The sequence below is a fragment of the Erinaceus europaeus genome, chromosome 7, assembly GCF_950295315.1.
Source record: "Erinaceus europaeus chromosome 7, mEriEur2.1, whole genome shotgun sequence".
NCBI classification, from domain to species: Eukaryota; Metazoa; Chordata; class Mammalia; order Eulipotyphla; family Erinaceidae; genus Erinaceus; species Erinaceus europaeus.
The window spans coordinates 43,392,518-43,420,369 of NC_080168.1; the positions used below are offsets into that span (position 1 = coordinate 43,392,518).

Genomic DNA, 27,852 nt, shown 5'->3' on the forward strand with positions numbered 1-27,852 from the left:
GCACTGTTGCAGGTAGGTGTGTGTGTGTGTGTGTGTGTGTGTGTGTGTGTGTGTGTGTCTGTGTCTCCTCTATCACCCGCTTCCTTTCGATTTCTGGCTGTCTCTATCAATAAATAAAGATAATACCAAAAAAGTTTTTAAAAAGGGGGAGAGATACCTACAATACTACTTCACTATTCGCAAAAGCTTTCCTCCTGTAGGTGGGAACTATTGGCTTGAACCTGGGTCCTTGTGCACTGTAACATGTGAGCTCAATTTAGTGTGCCACCACCCGGCCCCAGTAACTTGAATTAAAAAAAAAAAAAAAAAAGATGAGGTGCAAAATATATTTTGAAAAAAATTATTGTCTCTGTAAACACTTATTCCATTCATTTTCAGAGCAGTCAAAAATAGTTGATAATAAATAAATATTCCCTTATTTGGGGAGCATAAATAAAGAAATGAAATAAGATCTTCTTTCATTTTTTTGACTGATAAGAGACTAGATCATGAACAAGCACATTGGTGGACATTCCACTAAGTTTTCAAAAGACTATAGCAAAGATCTACTAGCCTTCAAGCGTATTATGATACTTCAGCAGAGTGACAACATGAATGGTTGTCTACCTTTGCTTTTTTGCCAGAATCTCACAGATTTATTGTTCTTTTTAGAATAAAAGGATTGTATTTATTATTTCTTGAGGGAGATGTGTTTTTTTTACAAAGGGAGAAGTTACCTTTTTAGAATGAGATTTGAGTATCTTATACTTTAGCCTTTTAACCCAAAGTACAAATGTATCAGGGTAATTTTTTTTAACCAACCAACATTTATAACATACTTGTCATTCATACATTTTAAAATGCATTTCCACAATTCACATTAGCATATTGAAGGATCTGAGAAACCTGATAGTGGGAACACCTGTTTATTTGCTTAATCTATCATTTTTTTTACTAACTTATTTGCCTTTAGAACCCTTTTTTCATCTGGACCTATTAACATAAAATACTGTCAATCATTTTTTTGTTTTGTTTCTGAGAGCTTCATTAGCATTTTAATGGCTGCATAATTTTTACATAGAGAGTATATTATAGAGCCATCTACTTGCATTTTAAAGCAACTCCAATATTGCCACTGTTGAGAACTGTGGCAGTGATCAACTAATCCATGTAACCTTTTCTGCATGTTAAATTATTATAGTATTCTGCAAGTGGTACTATTAGGGCAAAAGATGTAAACTAGCTTTTAATACTGGGTTGTTGGAAAAGGCATGACATATTTGTCTGGTTTTTTTTTTTGGCCTCCAGGGTTATTGCTGGGGCTTAGTGCCAGCACCATGAATCCACTGCTCCTGGAGGCTATTTTTTTCCCTTTTGTTGCCCTTGTTGTTTTATCGTTGTTGTTATTATTATCGTTGTTATTGATTTCATTGTTGTTGGATAGGACAGAGAGAAATGGAGAGAGGAGGGGAAGACAGAGAGGGGGAGAGAAAGATAGACACCTGCAGACTTGCTTCACCGCCTGTGAAGGGACTCCCCTGCAGGTGGGGAGCCGGGGACTCGAACGGGGATCATTAAGCTGGTCCTTGTGCTTCGTGCCATGTCCTCTTAACCCACTGCACTACCACCCGACCCCCTTGTCTGATTTTTAAAAAGCATCTTGATTTTTCCAGCAACCCAGTATATTGCATACTTGGTCATTTATAAAGAATTGTTGGGTCGGGGTAGATCGCATAATGGTTATGCAAAGAGACTCTAATGCCTGAGGCTCTAAAGTCCCAGGTTCAATCCCCCACAACACCATAAGCCAGAGCTGAGCAGTGCTCTGGAAAAAAAAAAAAGAGAACTGTATTGACTTTTGTCACCCAAACTATGAGACTATCAGCATGGGGTATAGTCAGTTGATAGAAAGTCATTTCTTTATGACCAGTATGCTAAAACTGTATCCCACTGGTTAAGAGTTCTCAAGTATAGTGGGTTTATTATGTCTGCAGTTGGGACTTCCATACACAAATTGCTTTCCTCTTGTCATTGTGAACTTCTTTTGTTTTTTTTTAATTTTTATTTCATTTATTTATTTTCCTTTTGTTGCCCTTGTCTTTTTATTGTTGCTGCTGTTGTTATTGATGTCGTCATTGTTGGATAGGACAGAGAGAAATGGAGAGAGGAGGGGAAAACAGAGAGGGGGAGAGAAAGATAGACACCTGCAGACCTGCTTCACCACTTGGGAAGCCACTCCCCTGCAGGTGGGGAGCCGGGGGCTCGAACTGGGATTCTTAAGCCAGTCCTTGCGCTTTGCACCATGTGTGCTTAACCCGCTGCGCTACCACCTGACTCCCCATTGTGAACTTCTTTTAAGTGTGTACCTTTTTTTTTTAAGTTTTAATTTCTTGTATCATAACTCATTTCATGTTTTTTCCCTCCCAGTGTGACTATGAAAATGTTCCAACAACTGTATTCACTCCGTTAGAATATGGTTCTTGTGGTCTTTCTGAAGAGAAAGCTATTCACAAATTTGGGGAAGAAAATATTGAGGTGAGTGTCCTATTCTTTGATCCTATGTTGTTTCCCTTGTCCCCATTTAAAAATATATTATTTCAAGTATGCAGAAAAGTTTGACAACTTACAAATAAGGATATGTAAGTCTGCAACTTACATATCCTTATTTGTGTTTCTTAACATTTTGTTTATTCCTTTTTACAGTCTCCCTTTAACTCTGTGTAACTGTATTTTTCCCCCCAGAGCAGTGTTGAGAGCAAGTTTAATGCTTCATTCCTCCTTGAAAGCCTTGTTGTCTATGTCCTACGAACAGAGACATTTATAAGAATAGTGCTGGGGATTGAATCCAGGTCCTCAGGTTTGAAAAGCTTGAATTTGACTTGTAACTACCTCCCCAGTCACCTTGGGTTGTTGCTAGCTATGGATGGGTCTTCATTGCTCTGGGCCCACTTTTGTACAGATACATATGTCTTACTGCTATTTATTTGTCTATTTATTAATAAATAGCAATACAAAATACCACTTTTCTATCCATGGAGCTCTCCCTACCCCATTTTAGTTGTTTTGATGCAGTTCCGAGGAACTGGACCCAGGGCCTCACATGTATACAAGGCTGGTGCTCAACCGTTGAGCGATCTCCCTGGTCCCTCACATATTTTTAGAATGTGATTAGTACTGCAGTTTTCTTGCCTAGCTTCACTACAAATTTTAGTTAACAAACCCCCAAAACAGCATTTAAAAGACTGACTGGTAGTAATACATTTTTTTAGGGTGTATGTGACCATCTAAGTCATTTAATCAGATTGTTTACAGCTTTTCAGTATAACAAAGAGGGGTGAACATTTTCATGATTATTGTACTTTTTTCTTGATTACTATGTGAAGATAAATTCCTATCAAAAGATTAATTTTAAGTGCCTTAATATCCTATGTTTCTTGATAGATAACCTTAGACCTTTTGTTGAGATCTGAATTTTTCACCATAATAATAATGTATTTGGGTGGAAGAAATGTGAAGGAAAAAAATAATAAGGGAAACAGGAAGTAATTTTTCATAATCTTATGTCTGTAACATACAATTGTTAGCAAGTAGGACAATTTCTTTAATCATCTTACCCTTGTGTAATGGCTATGACATGATGGTACATTCCTTATTTAACCCACATTTAAAAAAATTCATAGTACATTGAACATTTGCTCTAACATGTTTTTGTGAGACAATCAGTCATAAATGATTTAATCGAGACTAATATTGGAGTAGGAAAAATGTTGGTTTAATTATCCAGGCCTTCAGTAAGGGTGTCTGTGTACACTTCCATCTGCCCTCCCCACGCTTCCTTCCCTCAGGACTTCTGGTAAATGATGCCCAAGGAAGAATTGTTTTCAGGAGCATTAAACCAGAGAACTAAATAATTGCTACAATTGTTCCTGTCATCGTATTTCTTACCCAGAGTCTTGTTTCTGTAACTTAGTAAAATAGCAGTGGGTTTGTGGGGGTTAGGTTACTTTTTTTTTTCTAATAATAGAGAAGAGAGTCTTTCTATAAATTCATTCTCTCATTTGCTTTTTTTTTTTTTTCTTTTAAAATTTTGTATTATCTTTATTGGATAGAGACAGCCAGAAATCAAGAGGGAAGGGGGTGATAGAGAGGGAGAAAGACAAGAGAGACACACCTGCAGCCCTGCTTCACCACTCGCAAAGCTTGCCCCCTGCAGGTGGGGACCGGGGGCTTGAATCCATGTCCTTGAGCACTGTAATATATGTGCTCAACCAGGTGCGCCACCACCCGGCCCCCTCTCTTTTGCTTTTTCATTGTAATTATTTAAGGCTTAAGGTTGAGATTCAAAAAGGAGTGTAAAATCATATGCTTTCTGACCAGGTTCTTATTCCATGGGTTTTATTATTTTAAGGAGAGCTTAAAGAACCTTCATCACCTGCATACCACACTTAATGTTGGCCTCACATGCTTCTTTAAGATGTGAGTTAAACAATCTTTACATATCTTCATAGGTCTACCATAGTTACTTTTGGCCATTGGAATGGACAATTCCCTCAAGAGATAACAACAAATGTTATGCAAAAATAATCTGTAATATCAAAGACAATGTAAGTACTAGTCTCCTTTTGCCCTTCTAATTTCACATTGCTTTTAATATATAGCTGTGTTTTAATCACACAAATACACTAGTGTGTCCCTTTTTGTGTTTTTGCCTACTGCTTTTTCAAGCTGCTTGGACATCATTGGAGGGCAGGGACCTGGGTTCTACTGCTTTATCTCTCAGAGTTACTGGTTCAGGTCTCTACACATAGTAGGCAGGCAGTCAGGACTTGTCAAGTGAAGGAATCAGGAGAGATAACTTGAGAAATGCAGAGAGGGGAGCAGAGGCTGACTATCTAAAAACAGTGCCAAAAAAAAACAGGAGTAACAGGTATGTGTCCTAAGAACCTGCCACTGGAATAAAAGCTTTTCAGTGGGAAGAGCTATCAATCAAGTTCTGATTTAAATTCCATTTCTCGTTGCTGCATGTGACAACTGGTAATGGATACCCCACAGGCAAAGACCTCCAGAGTGATGGAACAGACTGATTTACAACTTTTATGCCTGTTGCCCTCTTTTTGTGTTGTAGCCCTGCAAGCATTTGTGTCTATATGCATACTCTTTAAGTGATGTGAATTGAATTTTATGAAAACCTTTCTAATTTAGCTGAGACCTTACCTTATTTTACCTTAAAAAAAAATCCTCAGTAAAAGTATTAATCAGTGTTAAAGAATCCATTTGGGACTGGGTGGTGGTGCACCTGGTTGAGTGCTCATGATACAACACGCAAAGAAAGACCCAGGTTCAAGCCCCCAGTCCCCACCTGTAGGGGGAAAAAGCTTCATAATTGGTGAAGCAATGCTGCAGGTGTCTCTCTGTCTCTCCCCCTTCCTCTTGATTTCTGGCTGTCACTATCAAATAAAGATAATAAAGAAATTTTTAAAAAATCCATAACTTAAGGCTAATAAACTCATAGTTTCCTTATTTTGGGGATTTTAAATGCAATTAATTTGATCCAGAAATTGGAGCAATTTGCTCATTTCTGTTCTTATGTTTGTCACCTAGTATGAATCCATAAAAAATTATGCAGGGTGGTTTGAGTGCTATCCTTCAAAGTCTTTAGGTTTTTTTTTTTTTTTTCATTTTTTTGAGATCTAAAAAAAATGTAAACCTTTACACTTTAATATATACTTTAAGTGGTAGCCTACTTTGTGTTTCCATAAAAATGATTTATTTCATAAGAGAGTTTTATATGAGTGAAGCCAGAGCACCTGTTTGGCATATGTGTCACCAGGGACACAAATGGGAGTCTCGGGCATTCAAGTTCTTCACTGTACTAGCCAGTTGGCTTTAAATGATTTCCTACTTCCTCATTTATAGCTGCAGTTTGCCTCTTAGCTCTTGCTTGATATGGCCAACACACCCTCTATGTTAGCTTTGTTAGAAAAACCTCAGCAAAGCTTTAGTGGCAAGCACTGATGTAAGTCGTAGGCCATTTCCGAATAAATTAAATTAAGTTGAGGAAATACTCTAGTAGGTTAAATCCATGTAATCCTGTCACTTTAAATCTCAGGAACGCGTTGTGGGCTTCCACTTACTGGGTCCAAATGCAGGAGAAGTTACACAGGGCTTTGCTGCTGCGCTCAAGTGTGGACTGACCAAACAGCAACTGGACAATACCATTGGAATCCACCCCGTGTGTGCAGAGGTGGGTCGCTTACACTTTCACAGCTCTTTTAACAAGTATATGACATAACATCATCCAGTTTATGAATGGCAGGACCTAGGTCCCTGAATGAAGCTAGTGTTCTTTCAGCTCTGCTCAGGGTATATCTGTTCTTCCTTTTAGCTTATTCATGACTGAGAATATTTCCAAAAAGTCCTTTTCTCTAAAACAGTTTTTCCTCTTTAAGGATTATTTGTCCCTGGGGCTGCACTTGTTAGAATACAAGCTACCAGATTGGCACCTGAGTTCTCACCCTGGTCCCTGTCTGTGGGGGAGAGCTTCATAAGTGGTGGAACAGTACTGCAGGTGTCTCTCCTTCTCCCCTACCCCCACTTCTCTGTCTATATCAGTAATAATAAGAAAATAATAAAAAGGCTATCAGGAAAAGTGGGTTCATTGTATAGGCACCCAGTCCCCAGCAGTAGTCCTGGTGGTAAAGATAAGTATTGTCGCTTCTGGTATGAATGGATTGTACTGACATATCTATCATTAGTGGTCAAGATGGTGAAAATGTTGTAGAAAGATGCGCCTTCAGTCTTTGGCATATTGTGTCTCCTAAATTATTTTCACAGTGCTTAGTTAATAATGTCTTCATACCCAGGAAAGAGCTTCAGTACTAATTGTCCTAAAGCTCCCTTAGAGTTGAGTGTTACCTTCTCCTCTTTATCTTTCGGTATCAAAGAGTGAAAATAAAATGTGAATGTGTTGCTTTTCAAAAAAAAAAAAAAAAAAAAAAGATGCAGCAAATGCTAGTAGAACTGGGAAACGATCAGTCACTCTAGGTGTCAGTGTTTCTTCATATTTGTCAGTCATCCGAAGACATCAGTTTTATGATACTGGCTAAAAGGGATTGTCAACCGAAAATGGACCTGCTTAAAGGACTTGGTGCAAGCTTGGAGGAGCTATCGAGTGTTACACCAGCTTGGTCCAGCAGCTAGAAGCTGGAGCTCTTGTGGTTGTCAGAGCCAGTGGCCTGCAGGGTGTGCGTCAGGCTTGCAAGCAAACGCACACTCTTACCAGATTTCACTCAGCTGCTAGTCTTTGCTTGATTGCCCTTTTGAAACTTTTAGCTGAGTGTGTGAAATGTCAACTGGAAGACCTGAGAGAAAAATGTTAACTTCCTTTTGTTTTTGTTTTTTTCCTCTGATTAGGGAGACTGTTCTCTATATTAATAAGCTCCGGCCTGGGATTGAAGCATAAAGCATTAACGTGTTGGGTGATTAGAGCATTATTCATAACAAAATGCCATTTCTGTGAAATAAGACTGAGCTTCCAAAATTAACAAATTGTAGAAAGCCTAGATTAATGCTCTTAAAGAATGTGTGATGTATCTTTTATTCAGTGTCACGACTGTCTGCCTAAGGAAGGAGCCAATTAACTTGTTTTCTCTTCCCCAAAATGCTTGTCTTAAGTGTATCGGTTTCCTCAAGCTGCTGTAACACATAGCCACAAGCTGAATGGTGTTAAGCAACAGAAATGTTTTCTGTCCTAGCTCTGGAGTCTAGAGGGCTGAAGTCAAGGTGTGGTTATCAGTGGGCTGCACTGTCCACAGGCTCTGGAAAAGAAGGTCCTTGCCTCTTTGCTTTTGGTGGTTGTTGGCAACCCTTTCCATTCTTGTGATTGGTATAGTTGCATCATTGAAAACTCTTCTTCTGCCCTGAGCTCCTATGTCTCTTGTGTTATCGGGCAGCAGTCTTTGGATTAGAGGCTCTTCTATTCTGACATTACCTTATCTTAACATGGGCACATCTTTAAGGAGCCTATAATCTAAATAAGGGCAGAAATAACTAGGTTAGGACTGGAACACATCTTTCTGGGGAACTGTATTCAAGCCTCAGCAGTTGAGTGTATCTAAAAATGGAGGTTCCAAGACCCTGGAGGTAGCTCGGCGGCAGGCTTGCTCTCCCTGTAAGGCTCTGGGGGTGCTGAGGATGAAAATGAGTGGCGCTCCACAGATAGCAGAGCCACACTTTAATGATTTCATTTTCATTTATCTATTTGTGATGAGACAGATCATGGGGTAGCACTGCCATTTGCTTTATCCCACTCATTTTTAAAAAAAATATTGGTTTATTTATTCCATTTTGTTGCCCTTATTGTTTTATTGCTGTTGTTACTGATGCTGTTGTTGGATAGGACAGAGAGGAATGGAGAGAGGAGGGGAAGACAGAGGAGGGGAGAGAAAGACAGACACCTGCAGACCTGCTTCACCACCTGTGAAGCAACTCCCCTGCAGGTGGGGAGCCAGGGTCTCGAACCGGGATCCTTATGTTGGTCCTTGTGCTTTGTGCCACATGCACTTAACCTGCTGCGCTACTGCCCGACTCCTATTCCATTCATTTAAAATCTTGTGGGAATTTTTTTTTTTCGTCCAGTATGACACTGGGGGTGGAACTCATGTCTTCACACACGCTGGGCATGCACTCAGGTGTCAGCCACAACTTGAAACCTTCACCCTCCCTTCCCAACACTTCAAAGCTGCAACAGTCATCTCCAGTATGGATGAAAAGATAACTTCTCAGCACACGCACACAAATATCTGGTGGGCTCCCTGAGCTCATCTCCCAGCTGGCTGGCTAAAAGACAGGCATGTGCCTGACCCCTGCTGCCCTGCTTGGCTGAGCTGTGGGATCCAGCTGTGGCGAGTGCAGCAGCATCTGGCAGGGTGGCCGCCAGCTGGGCAGAGAGATGCAGTGAGGAGGCAGGGTGTCTTTCTGCTGCCCCTGCCTGCAGGGAGGTCAGCCAGAGGCTTGGTCTCCTTGCTACAGCTGTCATGGATGGGGGCCCTTTTAAGCCTTTGCCACTGTGCTTCTCCATCTGCTGGTTCTCTGATGACTTTGAAGCCTAGAAATGGAATGTTCACTGCTCTGGTGGGACTTTTGAAAAATGGTTTTCCAATCAAGCAGCTGGTTCATGAGATAAAAATAGATTTTTGATGCATGTCCCTGAACACAGTTGTTAAGCAGCTCTGTGGATTGTGCTGTGCTTGGAATCGCGGCTAGGATTGAAGACACAAGAATGGGGCAGAGGCTGAGAGGTGGCTTGGTAGGAAGAGCACATGTTTTGTACTCCAGAGGTCCCAGGTTTTACTCCTGCTTCCCTAGTATTAAATATACCAGGAAGTCACTCTCGAGCGTGCGCGTGTGTGTGTTTGTGTGTGTGTGTGCGCGTGCGTGCGTGCACGCGCGCACGCCTGTGTCTGTGTGTGTCTTCAAGAGTGGAAAGACAATGGATACCAGTCACAGTTCAGTGCAATGGGCCCAAGCATTAGAGTAAATGCAAAGTATTTAGGGTGGGCTATTCTACAGGGTAGGTAAGGAGGGAGTTCTTGCCTGAGAAGAGAAGAAAGGAACATTGAATAAAAGGCCTTTGTGGTTGAGAGCATGGCTCCTTCTGGGAATTTCTTTCCGCCCTCCAATCCCCCACTACCACCAGAATTATCAGTGGGGCTGAGTGCCTGCACAGTGACTCCTCTGTTCACCTTGGGAGCCCCCTCCCCTTTTCTTTCTCTGATAGAGAGGGGTGGGGAGGGAGTGAGAGACCTGAAACATTGCTTGGCCACTTGTAAAGCTTCCCTGTAGGTAGACACCAGGGGCTTAAACCCTGGCCTTTGGCAGTGCATGTGCTCTACGGGGTGCTCCACCACCTAGTCCCAGCAAACTCAAGATCCTCAGGACTGTTTCAGCTTAAAGAGCTGGGTGTGAAACATAAATTAGACTTGAGAAGTAGGTGGAAGGTCATGCAAGGAGCATTAGGAGTCAACTGAGATTTGTTAAAGCCAGAGCTTAACAGGATCAGTTCCATTATTAGGAAAAATGACTCTGAACATGCCTACAGAATGGGCTTGGGGCAATGGTGCTGGCCATCGAGAAACACTGAGAAGTAGAAAGTAGAGTGGTAAGTGCTTGCCAACAGATTAGCAGTGGAAAAAAGGGAGAACCGAGAATGAATCGTGTTTGTGGGTTCAAGTAAGAACTTTTGGTAGAAAGGGCAGGTTCAATAAGAGAGTAGCACTGATGTGGTTGGTGTTTGTGAGGGCCTTCTGTGTGTCAGACTCCCACTTTCCTAGGACTAACTTTCTGGCCATATAAGAATCCCAGTGGGGAGGTGGCAGTTGTGTCTCCATTTAACAGATGAGGAAACTGAGGGCAGAGAGGTTGCCCAGAAGAATTTAGACCCAGCATCTTAACTCCCAAGACCCAGACACGCAGATGATGCCCCACCTTCAGAGCCCTTCCAGCAATATTTGTTGTGCAATTAGAAAATGGAATGGATTCTCTGGTGGTGACATGGCCTAGTAGTGGAGACATACAGCCCTGGTTTTGGGAGCTTAGGCTTCGGGTTCTCGGTGAACCTGATTATTGCACTCAGCTTACCAGTAACTGGGCCTGTCTGGCTCACTGGGCTGATGAGCAGTGTCTGATGGTATTCAATAACCATCTCTCGTCTGGTTTTTCTCAGGGTATTTCATTGTAGAAGTTATGGCTTGACAGAAGAGCATTATAGTATTTTTCCAGGAAGGGGGAAGGGAAGAGAAGGGGGACATGTATATAGTTTGAAAAAACTTCTCTGGTGATTTAAAAAATGATTTATTGACTTGTTTGCTTATAGGTTGATTATGAGAGAGAGAGAACCAGAGCACACTGCTCAGCTCTGGCATGTGGTGGGGATTGAACCTGGTCCTTTAGGCCTTTGTGTCTAGGATTCTGATGTCCTGAGCTATCTCCCTAGCCCATTAGAAACTTTTAAGAGCTCTTTGATAGCTTTTGACCTAGTAGTAAAAAAATGGACTTTGGATTTTACATGCTTTTTAAAGTTTCATTTCCCTAACACATCTTTATTGAATGTGACAGTGTCTGTTTATTTGATGAATTAGCAAGAATAATCATTTAAAAGCGAGGCCTCAGCATAGGTTTAACATGTTCCTGACTAACTCTACAGCTCCCAGGCCAGTCGTGGGTGATGTACAGAGTCATTGAATGAGTCTTCAGACCATTTTGATAAAATTAATCTGGGCAGCTGAGTAACCATTGACTCTGAAAAGTTATTAGATAAGTTGAGGGGATCAGGTGGTTTTTGCCCCCGGTTAATTTAAGCACACATAGTACTACACACAAGGATATGTGTAAGGATTCAGGTTCGAGCCCCTGCTCTCCACCTACATCGGGGATGATTCACAAGTAGTGAAGCAGGTCGGCAGGTGTCTGTCTTTTTCTCCCTACCTCTCCCTCCCCTTTCAATTTCTCTGTCTTACCTAATGAAAAGAAAGAAAGGGGGGAGAAAAAGGCCAACAGAAGTGGTGGAATTATGGTGCTGGTGCCCAGCTCCTAAAACTGGGGACCGAAAAAAAAAAAAGTTTAAAAATTCTTCAGCTGAGTCTGTTTGGAGCACAGTCATTTATTTCCAAAGGGCTTTTCATCTGGATTTGCTCTCAGAGGAGAGCAGAGCACTCCTGCTTTACCCAGCACCCCATGTTGTCATCTGGGAGGAAATCTTTAGCCCTAGAGCATCAGGAATACTTTAACATTATTCAGTGTGAAGATGGATGGTGATAATTTATTCTGGACATCTGAGCAGCAATAATTGAATAGAAAACTGATTATACATCATTTAGAGTAATTCAACTAATCAGGTTTGCTCTTGTAGGGAAAAAAATAATAGCTCAATAAGAAGGAGCAGTAGAAAAGACCTCTGTGGGGTCAGGTGGGGACGGGACACACACGATACCTGGTGCAGGGATCCAGACTCAAGCCCCCAGCCCCCACCTGCAGTGAATGGTGAAGCAGTACTGCAGGTGTCTCTGTCTCTGTCTCTCTCTCTCATCTTCTTCCCCTTCCTCTGTTTCTGGCTATCTAAACAAAGATAATAAAAGAGAGAGAGAGAGAAAGAGGGAGGGAGGGAAGACCCCTGTGGGACATCTTCAAGTAAATTTCAGTGGCACATAGCAAAAGCTATTTTATTTATTTTTTTTTTTTGCCTTCAGGCTCATTGCTAGGGCTTACAAATCCACTGCTCCTGGAGGCCATTTTTCCCATTTTGTTGCCCCTGTTGTTTTATCATTGTTATTACTGTCACTGCTGTCATTGTTAGATAGGACAGAGAGAAATGGAAAAAAGAGAGGAAGACAGAGGGAGAGAAAGATAGACACCTGCAGACCTGCTTTACTGCCTGTGAAGGGACTCCCCTACAGGTGAGGAGCCAGGGGCTCAAACCGGGATCCTTAATGCTGGTTCTTGCACTTTGTGCCATGTGCGCTTAACCCGTTGCGCTACTGTCTGACCTCCAAGCAAAAGTTTTAATAGCCAACACAATCATACTCTAGAATGAAGACAGTTTTGTGAGACAAGGAGGTGTTGAGGTCTGGTCCATGAGGTGAATGCCCATAACTATACTGATCTTTTTATTAAATGTTCTTTGTTTTGAGGGTAGAAAGCCATGAAGGGCTAAGACTATATGTTCTTTTTTTTTTTTCCCCTTCTTTTTCTTCCTTCTTCCTTTCCTTTAAAGCATTATTTTTTGTTAGAGAGGAGCTAGAACATTGTCCAGCTCTGGCACATGGTAGTGCCTGGGGCCTTTGGACATTTAGACGTGTAACTGCCATGTCCTTCTGCTGTGCTCTCTCCCAAGTCCTCCATGCTCAGTTGAAGGCAATGTGCTTTTACGTGAATTCTTAGGCTGGAGATAGGCCACCATGTAGGGTGCCTGCATTGACAGGTTCGAACCCCAGCACCACATTCAAGGTGCTGTGGCAGTGGAGGATGCTTCATTGCTGTCTCTCCTTCCGGTTTCTCTCTCTGTCTGAATTAAAGAGTAGCCCACAGCAGTGAAAACCCTCGTGGTTGCACATGTATGTGTGCACACATCTAAAGCAGCTATGTGGAAATAAAATATTTGTAAAAGTTGTCTTACTTGTTTTTCCAAATAAACTAGACAGTATTTATTAGCATTAGCTAGAAAAAAAACTTTTAAAAAACATTTTTGTTCATTATTGGATAGAGACAAATTTGGGGGGGTGTTAGGTAGAGAGACAGATACCTGCACCCCTGCTTCACTACTCAGAAAGCTCTCTCTGCAGGTGGGGGGACCAGGGACTTGGACCTGGGTTCTTGCACACTGTAATTAGGTGCACCACCACCTGTCCCCCCCAAAAAAAAATTTCCCCCAAATTCTTTTTTTTAATTTTTTATTTATTCCCTTTTGTTGACCTTGTTTTATTGTTATTGATGTCATTGTTGTTGGATAGGACAGAGAGAAATGGAGAGGGGAGAGAGAAAGACAAAACACCTGCAGACCAGCTTCACCGCCTGTTAAGCGACTCCCCTGCAGATGGGGAGCCGGGGGCTCGAACTGGGATCCTTACACCAGTCCTTGTGCTTTGCACTACCTGCGCTTAAACCACTGCGCCCATTCCAGGCTTTATATTTTCAAGAGAGAAAAAGCATAACACTGCTCTGCCCTCCATGAACCTCACTCATCTTCATTCTTAGTGCTTTCATGATGTATTATGCTGGGGCTCAAACTTGGACCCTGGTTCATGGGTGGCAGAAGCCCTACCCTCTAAGCTACCTCTTGGCTCTACAAATTCTCCCTCTAAATTAATTTTTGAAAGGAGATGGGGAAAAGAAGAAAACAGCCTCCAACTTGCAAATTCACAAGCCGGAATTCTGTCTGAATGTATTCCCTGCCTCTTTTTTCTTCCCTTGTAAAAATTGAAAGGTGCATGTTTGATGGTATTTTGAATTGTCTGTGATATCATCTTCCTAGCAAAGCTATTTTCATTATAGCATATTGTTTTTCTGTTCTCATCCACAGCCACGTGTTTTGGGTTTTTTTTTTCAACAAAGGAATTTTATTGCTTTTTCAGAAGAATTTCTCTAGCTTACAATGTCATCAGCACTGAATGTAAGGGTGCTAATGAAACTGTTGCAAAATTCATTGTAGATTCTCTCCCCCCACCCCAGAAAGTTTAAAAATGATATACCTCAAGGACTTTTAAATACTTATTTTTATGAGAGATAGGATGAGAGTTAGGTCAGAGCACTGCTCAGCTCTGGCACAAGGTGGTGCCAGCTATTAGGCCTGGGGCAGGTCTCAGGCATGCAAGTCCTCTGCTCTAACACTGAGCTATCTTCCTGACCCTTCAAGGAATTTTATATATCTTTACTAACAAGGATGTACCTCTTAGAATTTTTTTTTTGAATGCAATTTGCTCATAGTTTCTTCTAGATTCTCATTTTTTTCGAAGAACCAACATTTACTTTCATTGATCTTTTGTATGGTTTTCCTATTCTCAATGTTATTTATTTCTGCCCTAACTTTAGTAATTTCTGTCCTTCTGGTTGCTTTAGGATTCCTTTGTTGTTCTTCTTCTAGGTCTTTAAGATGTGCAATCAGGCTGTTTATTTGTGCCTTTTCTTGTTTCCTAATGTGTGCTTGTATAGCTATGAACTTCCCTCTTAGGACTGCTTTAGCTGTGTCCCAAATATTTTGATAGCTTGTGTCTTCATTTTCATTGAATTCTGGAAACATTTTGATTTCTTCCTTGATTTCCTCTTTGACCCACAAGTTGTTAAGAAGTGTACTGTTGAGCTTCCACATTTTGGTACTGTTACTAATCTTTTGTTGATTGTTAAGTGTTAGTTTAATTCCACTGTGGTCTGAGAAGATGCTTGGGATGATTTCAGTGCTCTTGAATAGGCTGATGCTGTCTTTGTGGCCTAACATATGGTCTATTCTTGAGAATGATCCATGTGGATTTGAGTAAAATGTGTATTCCAGTTTCTTGGGATGAATGACTCTGAAAATGTCCAATAGTTCTAGTTTATCTATCTCTTCATTTAGCTCCCTTATGTCTTTACTGATTTTCTTCCTGGATGATCTGTCAAGCTGAGATAGTGGAGTGTTGAAGTCCCCTACTATGATTGTGTTACTGTTAATATATTGCTGTAGCTCTTTCAGTAGAAGTTTGATGTATTTAGATGGCTTCTCATTGGGTGCATAGATATTAATAATTGTTAAGTCCTCTTGATTGACTGATCCTCTGAGCATTAAGTAGTGTCCATTCCTATCTTTTTTAATCTTATCTATTTTAAAGTCTATCATGTCAGATATGAGAATAGCTGCTCCTGCCCTTTTTTGTGGGCCATTGGCTTGTATGATAGTTTTCCATCCTTTCACTTTAAGTCTGTGTTTGTCTTGTTGAGTTAAGTGAGTTTCCTGTAGACAGCATATTGTTGGGTTGTGTTTTCTGATCCATCTTCCTACTCTGTGTCTTTTAATAGGTGAATTCAGGCCATTGACATTTATTGATATCAAAGATTGGAGATATTTTAACGCCATTCTTGTAGAGTTTTAGAGTGTTTTGATATATGTCCTATTTGTGGTGGTCTGGTTGTTTATAGGAGACCTTTCAGAACTTCTTTCAGGGTAGGCTTGGTGATGGTTGATTCCTTCAACTGTTGCTTGTCTGAGAAGGTTTTGATGCTTCCATCTAGTCTGAATGACAATCTAGCAGGATATAGTATTCTTGGCTGAAAGTCTTTCTCATTGAGCACTCGATAGATATCTTGCCATTGTCTTCTGGCCTGTAGTGTTTGTATGGAGAAGTCTGCTGCTAATCTTATGGGTTTTCCTTTGTAGGTGACTCTTTGTTTTTCTCTTGCAGCCTTGAGGATCCTTTCTTTATCCTTATTCCTTTCCAATCTAAGTATGACATGTCTTGGTGTCTTTAGGTCTGGGTTAATTCTGTTTGGGACCCTCTGGGCTTCTTGAATCTTTATGTCTTTGGTGTTGTCTAGACTAGAGAAATTTTCAGCTATTATGGCCTGGAGAATGCTTTCTTCCTCCCCTTCTCTTTCTTCCTCTGGTAAGCCAATAATGCGTATATTGTTTCTTTTGAAGTCATCCCATAGGACTCTGTTGTTGTTTTCAGCATCTCTTAATCTCTTTTTGAGATCTCTTACTTCTTTTTTAGTTGTCTCTAATTCATCCTCAATCTTGCTAATTCTGTCTTCAGCCTCACTGATTCTATTCTCTCTGCCCTCTACTGCTTTCTGGAGTTCATCTATTTTGTTGCCCTGCTCTGATACTGTTTTAGCTTGTTCAGCTAGTTGCCTTCTTAGCTCAGCGATTTCAGCTTTCAGCTCTCTAATAACCATGAGATAATTAGAATTTTCTTCCATAGTCTCATTTGTTGTTCCTGCATTTCTGATTACAATTTTTTCAAATTTTTTACTCACTCCTGTGATTATTTCCTTAGCTAATGTTTGGATGTTGAACTCGTTGTTTTGTGCTTCACCCTCTGGAGGACTTTTAGCTGGACTCTTGTCCTGGTTCGAGTCTCCAATATTTTTTCTTGTTGTTTTAACCATTTTATATAAGTTAACAGTTTTTTCAATCCCTGAGTTGGAGTTAGTGGTGTAAAAGCCTTTTTTTTTCCCCTGTAGGCTATGGGAGCCTGAGGGCTTTTAAACTATCAATAGGCTTCTTAGCTTAATCACTGACTCCTGACCAAGAGATAAAGCAGGGTGTGGCAGAGATAATCCAGTGGTTATGCAAAGAGACTTTCACAGCCCCTCAGCTATGCCACTGAGGTATAGGTCTTCTCCTGAGTTTCCCGGTTAGATCTCTGTACCCTGGTGTCCCTCCCTGTTGCTGCTCCAGATTCTGAGGGTAGTAGCAATGGAGACTCAGAGTTGCACTTGGTGAGTCTTTGGGGAGTCCTTTCCTCCCTTCAGCTGTCCCCTTGTTGGTGGAGCAGACTGGAGCTGGTGTCTCCACTGACAAACTGTCGAACTGTTAGCAGTCACTTAATCTCTCCTTAGGCCCCTCTCTCCTCTCTGTCACCAGCCACGCGTGTTTGTACTCACGGGTGATTCACTGGGTTTCTGTGGTCATTCTAGTCCTGTCTTGTTTCGGTCCGGGTGGTCTCCTTTGGTATTCCTAGTTGATCCGGGAGAGGAGAGGAGAGGAGAGGAGAGGAGAGGAGAGGAGAGGAGAGGAGAGGAGAGGAGAGGAGAGGAGAGGAGAGAAGTGATCTGCTGCTCGTAGCTCCGCCTCCGGAAGTCGATTCTCATTTTTTAAAAAAAAAGATTTTATTTATTTATTTATGAGAAAGACAGGAGGAGAGAGAAAGAACCAGACATCACTCTGGCACATGTGCTGCTGGGACGTCATGCTTGAGAGTCCAAAGTTTTACCACTGTGCCACTAGATTCACATTTTTTTAAGTTTTATTTATTTATTTAGTCCCTTTTGTTGCCCTTGTTGTTTTATTGTTTTATTGCCTTTGTTGTAGTTATTATTGTTGTCATTGTTGTTGGACAGGACAGAGAGAAATGGAGAGAGGAGGGGAAGACAGAGAGGGGGAGAGAAAGATAGACACCTGCAGACCTGTTTCACCACTTGTGAAGTGACTCCCCCTGCAGCTGGGGAGCCGGGAGCTCGAACCGGGATCCTTACACAGGTCCTTGAGCTTTGCGCCAGCTGCGCTTAACCCGCCGCACTACCGCCCGACTCCCTAGATTCACATTTTTAAGCACTTTAAGGTCATGGTCACAGGCCTGATTGAGGTGCTAATTTTTATGCAGGAGAAAAAAAAGAAAAAGACTATCATTGCTTTAAAGCTTTAAAGCTAGTGCAGACCCAGAAAGCTAAAGTGATAAAGTTCTTTACATAGAAGAAGGCTTTTGATGTTGAGTTCTGTTGCTTAGACCTGTAGACGTCAAAGTGGCCCTGATTTCTTGTGCTTCTTCCTCTTTGTATTAAAAATCAGGAAGAAACAATTGTTTCTTGGGGCTCACAGGGGCAGCTAACCATAAAGATTTTCTAGGGGCCCTCAGGCTGCCAACAGGGAAACCAGCACTTTCTGGGGCACACTTCCACTGGGGATTCTTTCACATAAGCCTTAGCCATCAGTCTCAGACACTTAAGGCCTGAGAAGGTCAGCCTGAGAAGACAGGACAGAATCAGTGTCCTTCCCCCCACTCCCACCCCCCGCCCCTGCACCCCCATGGTCTAGATCAGAGTCTTAATTATACTCAGTCATTTTTTCGAGTTAACTCAGTGAAATCAGTTGACTGATTAAACCCAGTCCTTTTATGTTGTTGTGCTCAAGCAGTGTCAGATGAACAGTGTGAATGCTGTGTTTGTGTCTCTGCCTTTGCTCATAAAGATCACGGTGTATTCCCTGGTAGTGCTGTGATGCGCAGGGGAAGCTGCAGCTTAGCTTCAGGCCCTCTTTTCTCCAGGGCGCCCCTCTCCAGGCATGGCTGACTGAACTCTGGGGAAAGGAGAGGCACACCTCAGTGCTCCTACTTCTGTTCTCACGTTAATAACCCACTTCACAGGTTATTGGCCCCAAGCATGGCCCAGGCCACCACAGTGGGCATCTGTATGTGTTGAAAACTAGCAACAACAACAAAAAAAACCTTACTGTAGCTGTCAGATCTATAAAATCTGAGCTTAGTGTCTGAGTGTCGGTGTTAACAGAGGATCAGATCTGACAGACAAGGAACAAAACAAATGCAAATTTATAATTGACGGCCTGTCGGCAGCGGTATAAAGATCAGAATTAGTTCTGTGTGTGTGGCCTGTGCAAGCAGTTAGCAGTGATGCTATTCACCGAGAAGAACCAAAGTAAGGGATGTATCAGGCATGCAAAGTTGGAAGTGCCAGCCTAGAAGACAGATAGACACACCTGTCTGTGAGGTACACTGTTGTGTGGGTCTGGAGAGACAGTGACTGAGGAGACTGAAAAGTCATCTGTGCAGAAGGGAGTAGCTGGCCGAATGAGAACACCCGTGGGAGTGTGGCTTCAGGGGGAGATCATTGAGCCATGGGCACCTCAGGCAATGCTTTTTGGCTTTGGACACCGACATGCCCTCGAGTAGCTAGATCAGGAGGGGGGGAGCTGTAGTGGGGGTTGTGGTGGACCCTGGTCGCCCCAGGGTCTGGGGGAATCCATGTGTCAGCCCACCTAGGTTGCCATGGCAGAAGAATAGCCACAAAAGACAGAAGCAGGGAAGCATGCTCTCCTGGGAACCAGAGGGGAGGGGATGGTCTGAGTGGGCGAGAGCAGCACGGTGCCCCTGGGCCTGGTGGGTGGAGGCTGAGCTGCGGGAGAGCCTCAGTGGCAGGGTGAACGGGAGCCAGATTCCAGGGAGGTCAGAGATAAAAATAGACCCTAAATACTAGCAGTGCAAATTCGAGCCGTCTCAAGGTCCAGCCCCAGACAGTGCCGACAGAGGAGATTTGGTTTTAAAATAGACTCAGCTTCCAGTAGGCTAGTTCACCTGGGGCAGGGCCTGCTTTACCTTGCACCTGACCTGGGTCTGAACCTGGCCCCTACTGCAGTGGGGGAAGCTTCTGTGCTGTGGTGGTTTTTTCCCTTTCTCCCTCTGTCCTTCTGTCTCTGACTCTTCTTATCTGAACAACCTGGAGCAGTGGAGCCCTGGCTGTGATAAAAACTAGAACATAAATAATGTAAATAGGATTTAAGCTGCCCCCCTTTTTTTTTAAAGGAAACAAGAACATGAAGTGTTGGGGCTTGTAAGGGCAGATGGGGCAGGAGGACCAGGGTGGGCAACTGTGACTGTCTCCCCTGTCAGAGCAGGTCCCCTCCCTCCCCTTCCTTACATGTGACATGTTGTGTGGTGTGATTCTGCTCTTGGCCGAGTCGTTCCTCAGCTTCTGTTTGTCTGAAAATGTCTTTATTTGGTTTTCTTCACAGAAGCATGGAAGAAAGGCTGTTTTTTTCCCCTCCCTTGGATGATAGAATTTTTTTCTCCCCCCTCCTCCTTTCAGCATTTTAAATCTGAACCTAGCACCTGGGCTTTATGGTGTCTTTTGATGACTAGAGTTTATTTTGTTCGTAGACTGTCAATGTGGATCGTTTTAGACTTGTGGAGGCTTTTTCTTGAGCTTTGTTGGGGTGACTTACAGCAGCATTTTGTCTAGACCTGTTTGTGTGAGCCCACCTCCCCAGGGCGGCTCTCTTTGGTCTCCACTGATAGACCCAGGGGCGCTGTCAGGCCTCTCACTCCAGAGAAAACTGGAACATCTCCCAACCCCAGCAGGTGCAGGCTGGTGTTCAGCCCACAGCTCTTTGGGTGATGTTTTCCCTGGTCTCAGCAGATCCTGCCCCTCCCAGCCTTGCACAGCATTCAGCCAGAGACTATGGGGCCTATGTGTCTAAATTTCTAGAGCTCTTTCCCTGGTGGCTCCTCTCAAGAGTTCTGCCCTCCCACCCCCACCCCCCAATTCCTAGCCACCTTAGCGTCCCCTGTGTGCGCTGCTGTGTGTGTCTGTGCTCTCTGGGCTCTTCCTAGTGACCAGGGTTTGGTAGCTGACTTCTGGCAGGAAGCCAGGCCTGTGGAAAATTCACCTGGTTGGTTTCTCTTGTGAGGGGGGGTGGGATCACAGTCCACACTGCCTGTTGTCCAAGGTCTAAAATAGTTGTTTGGGGGCCAGGGGATAGTTGACCTGGGAGAGTGCACACTACAGAGCCGCATGAGCACCACACATGGGGGAAATTTGATAAACTATGAAGTGATTTTGTGGCATTGTCCCTTTCTCTGTCTCTGTCTCTCTCTCCTCTGCCTGATATTGAAAGGGGGAGAGAGTCTACTGGGAGTGGTGGAATTGCATACACAAAGAGACAGACTGAGGGACCGAAATACAATAGCAATTTCATTAGTATGTAATTCCTATCAGTAATTGTTTGAGCAGGAAGGTTGGTTTAGTACCAAAACCTCCATTCTCCAGTAGTCAAAATCTCTAGTGTGTGTGTGTGTGTGTGTGTGTGTGTGTGTGTGTGTGTGTTTAGTGTTTTCTGGATAGAGACAGAAATTGAGAAGGAAGGTGGGATAGAGAAGGACAAAGACAAGCATCTGCTGATGGGGATCAAGGACTTGCACTTGCGTCTTTGCACTTGTTTCTGGCATCAAGGAGAGTAACTGCCAGGACACAGGGTATATAATAGCAAATGGTGTGGGGGTGGTAGGTTGGGTTTCCAGCATAAGGAACCTAGTTGTGTGTGGTGGTTTTTTTGGGTTTTTTTTTTTTTTTATGGGGGGAGATGGGCTCCAGGGTTATGGCAGGGGCTTGGTGCCTGCACTGTGAATCCATTGCTCCTAGAGGCTATTCCCTTTTGTTTCCACTGTTATTTTTTATTATTTTATTTTTTAATTTATATTTTTATTATTTTTTAATTTATTTTTTAACCAGAGCACTGCTCAGCTCTGGCTTATAGTGGTACGGGGGATTGAAGCTGGGACTTGACAGAGCCTCAGGTATGAGAATCTGTTTGCACAACCATTATGCTATCTACTCCCACCCTTGTTGCCCCTGTTGTTTATCATTATTGTTATTGTTGTTGTTGTTGGCTAGGACAGAGAGAAATCGAGAGATAAGGGGAAGATAGAGAGGGGGAGAGAAAGATAGACATTTGCGGACCTGCTTCACCACTTGTGAAGCGATCCCCCTGTAGATGGGGGGTCGGGGGCTTGAACCAGGATCCTTATGCCAGTCCTTGTGCCACGTGTGCTTAACCCGCTGCACTGCAGCCCAGCCCCCACTAGTTGTGTAATTTTTTATTAAAGTGGTCATTTGAATGCAGGTGAATCCTCTAGTTTACAGCCTATCTACTGTACTGTGATTTTGAAGACACTTCAGTGAGTAGTGGAAGAATCAGAGCTATTTCAGAGTTACGGAAATACAGTATGAGCCAAGAAAGCAAATAACAGGAGCACACACACACCATATTGTCATTTATACAGAAAGAGCTTGAGGAAATGCAGAGGGAGGGTAGACACTGGGGAGGGAAGAAGAGGTATCAGGAAAGGACACATAGGGAACTCCAGTAGTGCCCTTAGTTTCTGTCCAGGTATCTATAGTTGTTGACGAAAATCATCAACTAACTGCAGTGACTATATTTTGTTTCCATCAGCCTCGCTCACACTAATCAAGTTCTTGATTAGCTGTAGCCTAAAAGAAGTATTTCTCTTTCATCTTGCCTTGAAAATGTCTCTCCACTCTCATCCTCTGGAGAGATAGAGTGTCCTTGACCCTGTTAACTTCTGTCTGATTTGAGTAGGCAAGTAAGTCCTTCTCAGCCTGCCCGGCATGCTCTCAAGTCACTCCCTGGGCGACTCACTTGTTCAAGTGCCTGAATGTCTGCTTTGTTCTCCCATAGGTCTTCACCACCCTGTCGGTGACCAAGCGCTCTGGGGGAAGCATCCTCCAGGCTGGCTGCTGAGGTTAAGCCCCAGTGTAGATGCTGCCACTACGACCCCCCACCACAGGCGTCTCCCTGCCCAGACCCAAAGTGGGGCCTTGGGGAAGGTGCCGGAGCCCTGTGCTCACACTGCCCAAGTCCCCTGGGGACTGAGCGGGTCAGGAAGTGATGGGTGGGAGGCAGGCAGCATCACACTGGGGTTTCCTTGATGGACTCGAAACTGACTGTCAGCAGAGCATCAAAGGGATGCGTCCATGAAGTCACCAGCCTCAAGCCCGTGCGGGTGGGCAGTGACGGAACACTGTCGAAGCAGTTTCAACACCGCCTTTCCTCTCTTGTCAGACTGTCTAACGTTGATTGCCTTTCCCCCCACCACTTTTTCCTCCAATGTGTTGGTGATATGAGAAATGAAAAATGTTAGCTGTTGTTGTTGCGTTTTTTTGTTTTATTTATTTTTTTTTTTTGGGTCCAAACACAAGTCATGGCTCAACAATGCAAATAAGGCGCTTTGCTATATGAAAGGCTTGATTTGGCTCTCTGATCTCGTAAAAGAGAGCCATTAGGGGTCTCAAATGCACTGTTGTATTTCACTGACCTGAGATGCTGTATCCCCCCAAATAAGTCAGTTTAGGACCAACTCTGGCCAAATTTGCACACACGCTCCCCCCCATGTGCTGTATCACTGTTGATCTTACATCTAATTCTCTGCTTAGTAAGGGAACTATTTCAGTTTCTTGGCCAGCCTGTTGGAGGTTTTGTTCTACTACATATTGGTAACACAGTATGAAGCCCATCAATACTCATAACAGAGGCAGTTGTACCCCTTTGGTGGGGAAGCCCAATAAATGTCTGCCTTAGCTAGTTTTATTAGTCTCAGTGAATTGAAATCTTCTGCAACAGAAAACATTTGTTGGAATATTTCTTGGTAGATTTAGCATACAGCTACCAATACAAAATACCACGCCTTTATTCTTCCCATATGTGTTACGTATCTTTCCCCTTCTAAGAACTATATTCATAGGAAGATAGATCTTGTCACACTTATGTTTAAGCTCTTTAATGGTAGTTGCTTATTTTTTTTAAAGAAAGCCATTGATATCGTAAGTTATTATTTTTGAGCACAGGTGGATGTGAAGGATTTTCATTTAAAAAAAAAGAGAGAGACCAAATAGTTTTGACTTTTTCTGCTGAAAGTGTGATGACCTGGTGGGGGCCAGGCAGACCCCTGTATACTCCTATGGCCTCCCAGCCTGCCTAAGTTACAAAGAGGTCTGAATTCACGGTTGGGAGCTTCTCTGCTGGCGCTCTAAGGAGGATTTGACATAGGCCATCTCCTCGTTGTGTGAGTTGGGTGCCAAACATCTGCTGTGGACAAACATGTGCTCCCACCAGCAACTCTTTTATTTTTTTTTAAGCCCCTCCCCTCTGCTTGTCAGCTATAAGACTGTGTGGCTGACCGAAAACACATACCTTGGTCACCTCAGGGAGTTCATGTGGGCTGCCTGGCAGGCTACCAGCAGAGCACCTCACCCTGTCACTCCAGGGATTTAACACACACACGCGCGCGCGCGCGCACACACACACACACACACACACACACACACACACACACACTCAGTTATATGAAGAAACCCAGGGGAGGAAGAAAGAAGAGAGGGACATTGTGTTCAGCTTGATTTATGTAGAAAAAGAACTTGTTTTTTAAAGTCTCCAAGTCTGCCAATCTTCAAAATAGAAACACTAGGCTGTATGAGATGATCATGCCTAATCATGTTGTGATTCTTTCTCTCTCCTTGTGGGATTGAGCATTCTGCCCCCACAAAGAAGGATTCGATTTTATAGACTTGTCTTGTTTCTATTCTGTGATCCCCTGATTTTCAGAAACCCCTACTTAAATTCTTTATGTTTTTGTTTTGATTTGTTACAAATCTTCTGAGATAACAATGTGAAACATTAAAAGTATTAATATCTACCCTGTGTGTCTCTTTCTTGAAGGGCGGACTTGGGATTGGTTGTTGTTGCATGAATGCTGAGAAGATTTCAGGTTACCTTTTAAGACTTAGGTTTTTAGGAAGTCAAGCAGTAGCGCAAGGAAGTCACTTCACAAGCAGTGAAGCAGGTCTGCAGGTGTCTATCTTTCTTTCCCCCTTTCTAGCTTCCCCTCCTCTCTGTCCTATCCAGCAACGACGGCAACAATAAAACAAGGGCAACAAAAGGGAATAAACAAATAAATATTTTTTTAAAAAAGACTTAGGTTTTTAGTATGAAATAGTTTTATAGGAGAGAGAAACCAGAGCAACACTCCAGCCCATATGGTGCTAGGGGTAGAACCAGAGCCTCAGGCATGCACCTCCTGCACTCTAGTAACTGAGCTGCTTCTCCAAATGCATTTAAGGTGACTGATAGAAGAAGGGCTGAATCAGCCACCAAGAGGCTGCACTCCCAGACCTGCCCAGGACTTGCTGAGGTTTATACATTTGCATGGTTGTTGGCCTTTCAAGTTCCAGCTTTCAGCTGGATTTGACCTCTCCATGTCAACCTGAGGCAGAAAAGCTAAGAGTTAACTTCTCAAGAGAGAAGGAAGTGTTAACTTCTCAGTTGAAGAAAAATGCAGTTACCAGCAATCTTCCCTCTCCTCCCAGCATTTCTACTGCTGTCATCGAAGTGGCCTTGGTCAGTGACCTTAGAATCTACTACTTCCTCTCAAGAGTCTGATGATAACCCAAAGGGTACTGTCATTATACCAAAGACAACGGTTAAACTTGTTGCTATGAGTTACTGTGGGTAAAGTGATAAATATATAAAAGGGCAAGTGCCTCTGTGCTCAGGGCTTTGTTTTTTCCTTGCATATGAATCTGCTGAGCCTGCCACTGTTAAGTAAACATGGCTTCCTCTGTTAAAGTATCCTGTCTCCGCCTGAGAATCCCCTTTCCAGGGACAGAAACACTCAGTCCACTGATGGCCCCCACTGGGAGTCTCAGCATTTGGGACACCCATCTGCGGCTGCTCTGGTTTCTCCCCTTTCTCTCTGTCTCATGAAGTAAAAAGTAAATGACCCCAAGAGAATAGTCAAGAGAAGAGACATTGGTGCTTAACTGTGACCAAGGAGATAAAGCTGCATATCCAAAGCACTTCTCTTGTGGTTTAATCTAAGAAGCCTCAGTCCCATGGTGCCTGGGCTGAGGTGCTTGTGTTACATGGCAGAGCACATGTGTTACCATGTGTGAGGTCCTGGGTTCCAGTCACCAGAGTCCACGTACAGGGGGAAGCTTAATGAATGATGAAGCTGTGCTGTATATGTCTCTCCATTCTTCTCCTCTCCCCCATCTTCCCTGTCTCTATCAAAAAGAAAAAAAAAGTGGCTGCTGGGATCAGTGGAGTCCTCATGCAAGTACTGAGTAAGCCTCATTGATAACCGTGGTGGCAAAGAAGAAGAGGAAGAAGGAAAAAAAATTGCAGTCAATTGTCCTGTCTCAAGACTTGCAAGTAGCACAAAAAAAGAGGTGTGCCCCCTAGTGTCCATCTCTGAACAGCCTCTGCCTAATAGCCATAATTGCCTACCAGAAGTGTTTTTTTTCTTCTCCCAATTGAGATAGCTTGGGCATGCCTATTTACTACTTAGGCCTAGGCACCAGCCTCTTAACAACCCTTATATCACTTCCCTCAACCACTCTAGGCAACCAACTACCAAAAGGAAGAGATATCTCCTAATCTCTTTTGACAGCCTCATTATTATTGTCAACCCTTAATAATCTTTAGAAGAAGCACTGTATACAATTGGCCAAGAGATACACTGGTAAAAATATGTATATCAACCTGCAGCCGTGAAGCAGGTCTGCAGGTGTCTATCTTTCCCTCTCTGTCTTCCCCTCCTCTCTTGACTTACCTCTGTCCTATCCAACAATGACAGCAATGACAATAATAACAATAACAAGGGTAACAAAAAGGGGAAAAACAGTCATGCATATGTTCTAATCTCATAAGACATTGAAATTAAGATAAAGACACTTTAAATATATATATCGGGAGTTGGGTGGTAGCGCAGCGGGTTAAGCGCACATGGCACAAAGCACAAGAACCGACTTAAGGATCCTGGTTCGAGCCCCCAGCTCCCCACCTGCACAGGAGTTGCTTCACAGGCAGTGAAGCAGGTCTGCAGGTGTCTATCTTTCTCTCCCCCTCTCTGTCTTCCCCTCCTTTCTCCATTTCTCTCTGTCCTAGCCAACAACAATGACATCAGTAATAACTACAACAATAAAACAACAGCAACAAAAAAAGGAAATAAAAAATTTAAATATATATATATCAACTAAAGGACAATTATTGTTCCTATGACAACCTTTATTAGAATCACCAAACAGTGGTCCAGGAGGTGGCACAGTGGATAAAGCATCGGACTCTCAAGCATGAGGTCTTGAGTTCAGTCCCCAGCAGCACATGTACCAGAGTGATGTCTTGCTCTTTCTCTCTCCTATGTTTCTCATTATTAAATAAATAAAATAAAATAAAAAAAAGAATCACCAAACAAGTAAATTCAGTACTGTTTTAAGGTTAACTTACAGCCTGCTAAAATCCAAAGGGTTTTTGCTCCCTCTGTTGAGGCCACACTCCATAAACCTAATACCAGTTTGGACACAACAAATGATGCTCAATGCTTTAACAACTGGGAAAACCCAGGTTTTAACAAGCTGTGAGAGGTGTGCAAACTCATAATTAGGAAAAGCAAATTAAAATAAATCAGAGAGCGGAGGAGACAGCATAATGGTTATGCAAACAGACTCATACCTGAGGCTCCTAAGTCTCAGGTTCAATCCCCCGCACCACCATAAACCAGAGCTGAGCAGTGCTTCTGAGCAGTGTTTCTCTGTCTCTCTGATTCTCTCTCAAAAATAAAATCAATTAAAAAGTTTTTAAATTAATAAATGAGATAGAATATATATTCCATAATTTCTTTAGTCAGCTGTTGAATACTTGTTCTTTGGGACAAAATGTGTGAAATTGGACTATGCTTAGTGAAATAAGGAAAGAGGTGAAAGACAATTACCAGATGGTTTTACTCATGTGAGATCTAAAGAAATAAAACACATGAACCTGCAAAAAAAAAAAAAAAACTAGGAAGAAACCCAGTTGCCCAACAACTGAGCAAGTTGTGGTCTATATACACTACACAATGGAATACTACTCAGGTATTAAAAATGGTGATGTCACCATTTTCAGCCCATCTTGGATGGAGCTTAAAGAAATAAAGCTAGAAACAGAAGAATGGATATGGGATGATCGCATTCACAGGCAAAAGTTGAACAACAAAATCGGAAGAGAAAACACTAAGCAGAACCTGGACTGGAGTTGGTGTACTGCACCAAAGTAAAAGACTCTGA

At 42.8% G+C, this 27,852-nt stretch overlaps 1 protein-coding gene across 5 annotated transcripts in view; it reads left to right on the forward strand.

Moving 5' to 3' along the window:
* Window positions 1-24,446, forward strand: part of TXNRD1 (thioredoxin reductase 1) — a 150,512-nt gene extending 126,066 nt beyond the window's left edge. For all 5 annotated transcript variants that reach the window (XM_060194323.1, XM_060194321.1, XM_060194322.1 and 2 more), the window contains 4 exons: window positions 2,407-2,514; window positions 4,488-4,583; window positions 6,089-6,223; window positions 22,433-24,446. In XM_060194323.1, the coding sequence (XP_060050306.1) occupies window positions 2,407-2,514; window positions 4,488-4,583; window positions 6,089-6,223; window positions 22,433-22,495 (402 nt within the window). In that variant the 3' untranslated portion in view covers window positions 22,496-24,446. The remainder of the gene's footprint in view (window positions 1-2,406; window positions 2,515-4,487; window positions 4,584-6,088; window positions 6,224-22,432) is intronic.
* The last annotated feature ends 3,406 nt before the right edge of the window (window positions 24,447-27,852 follow it).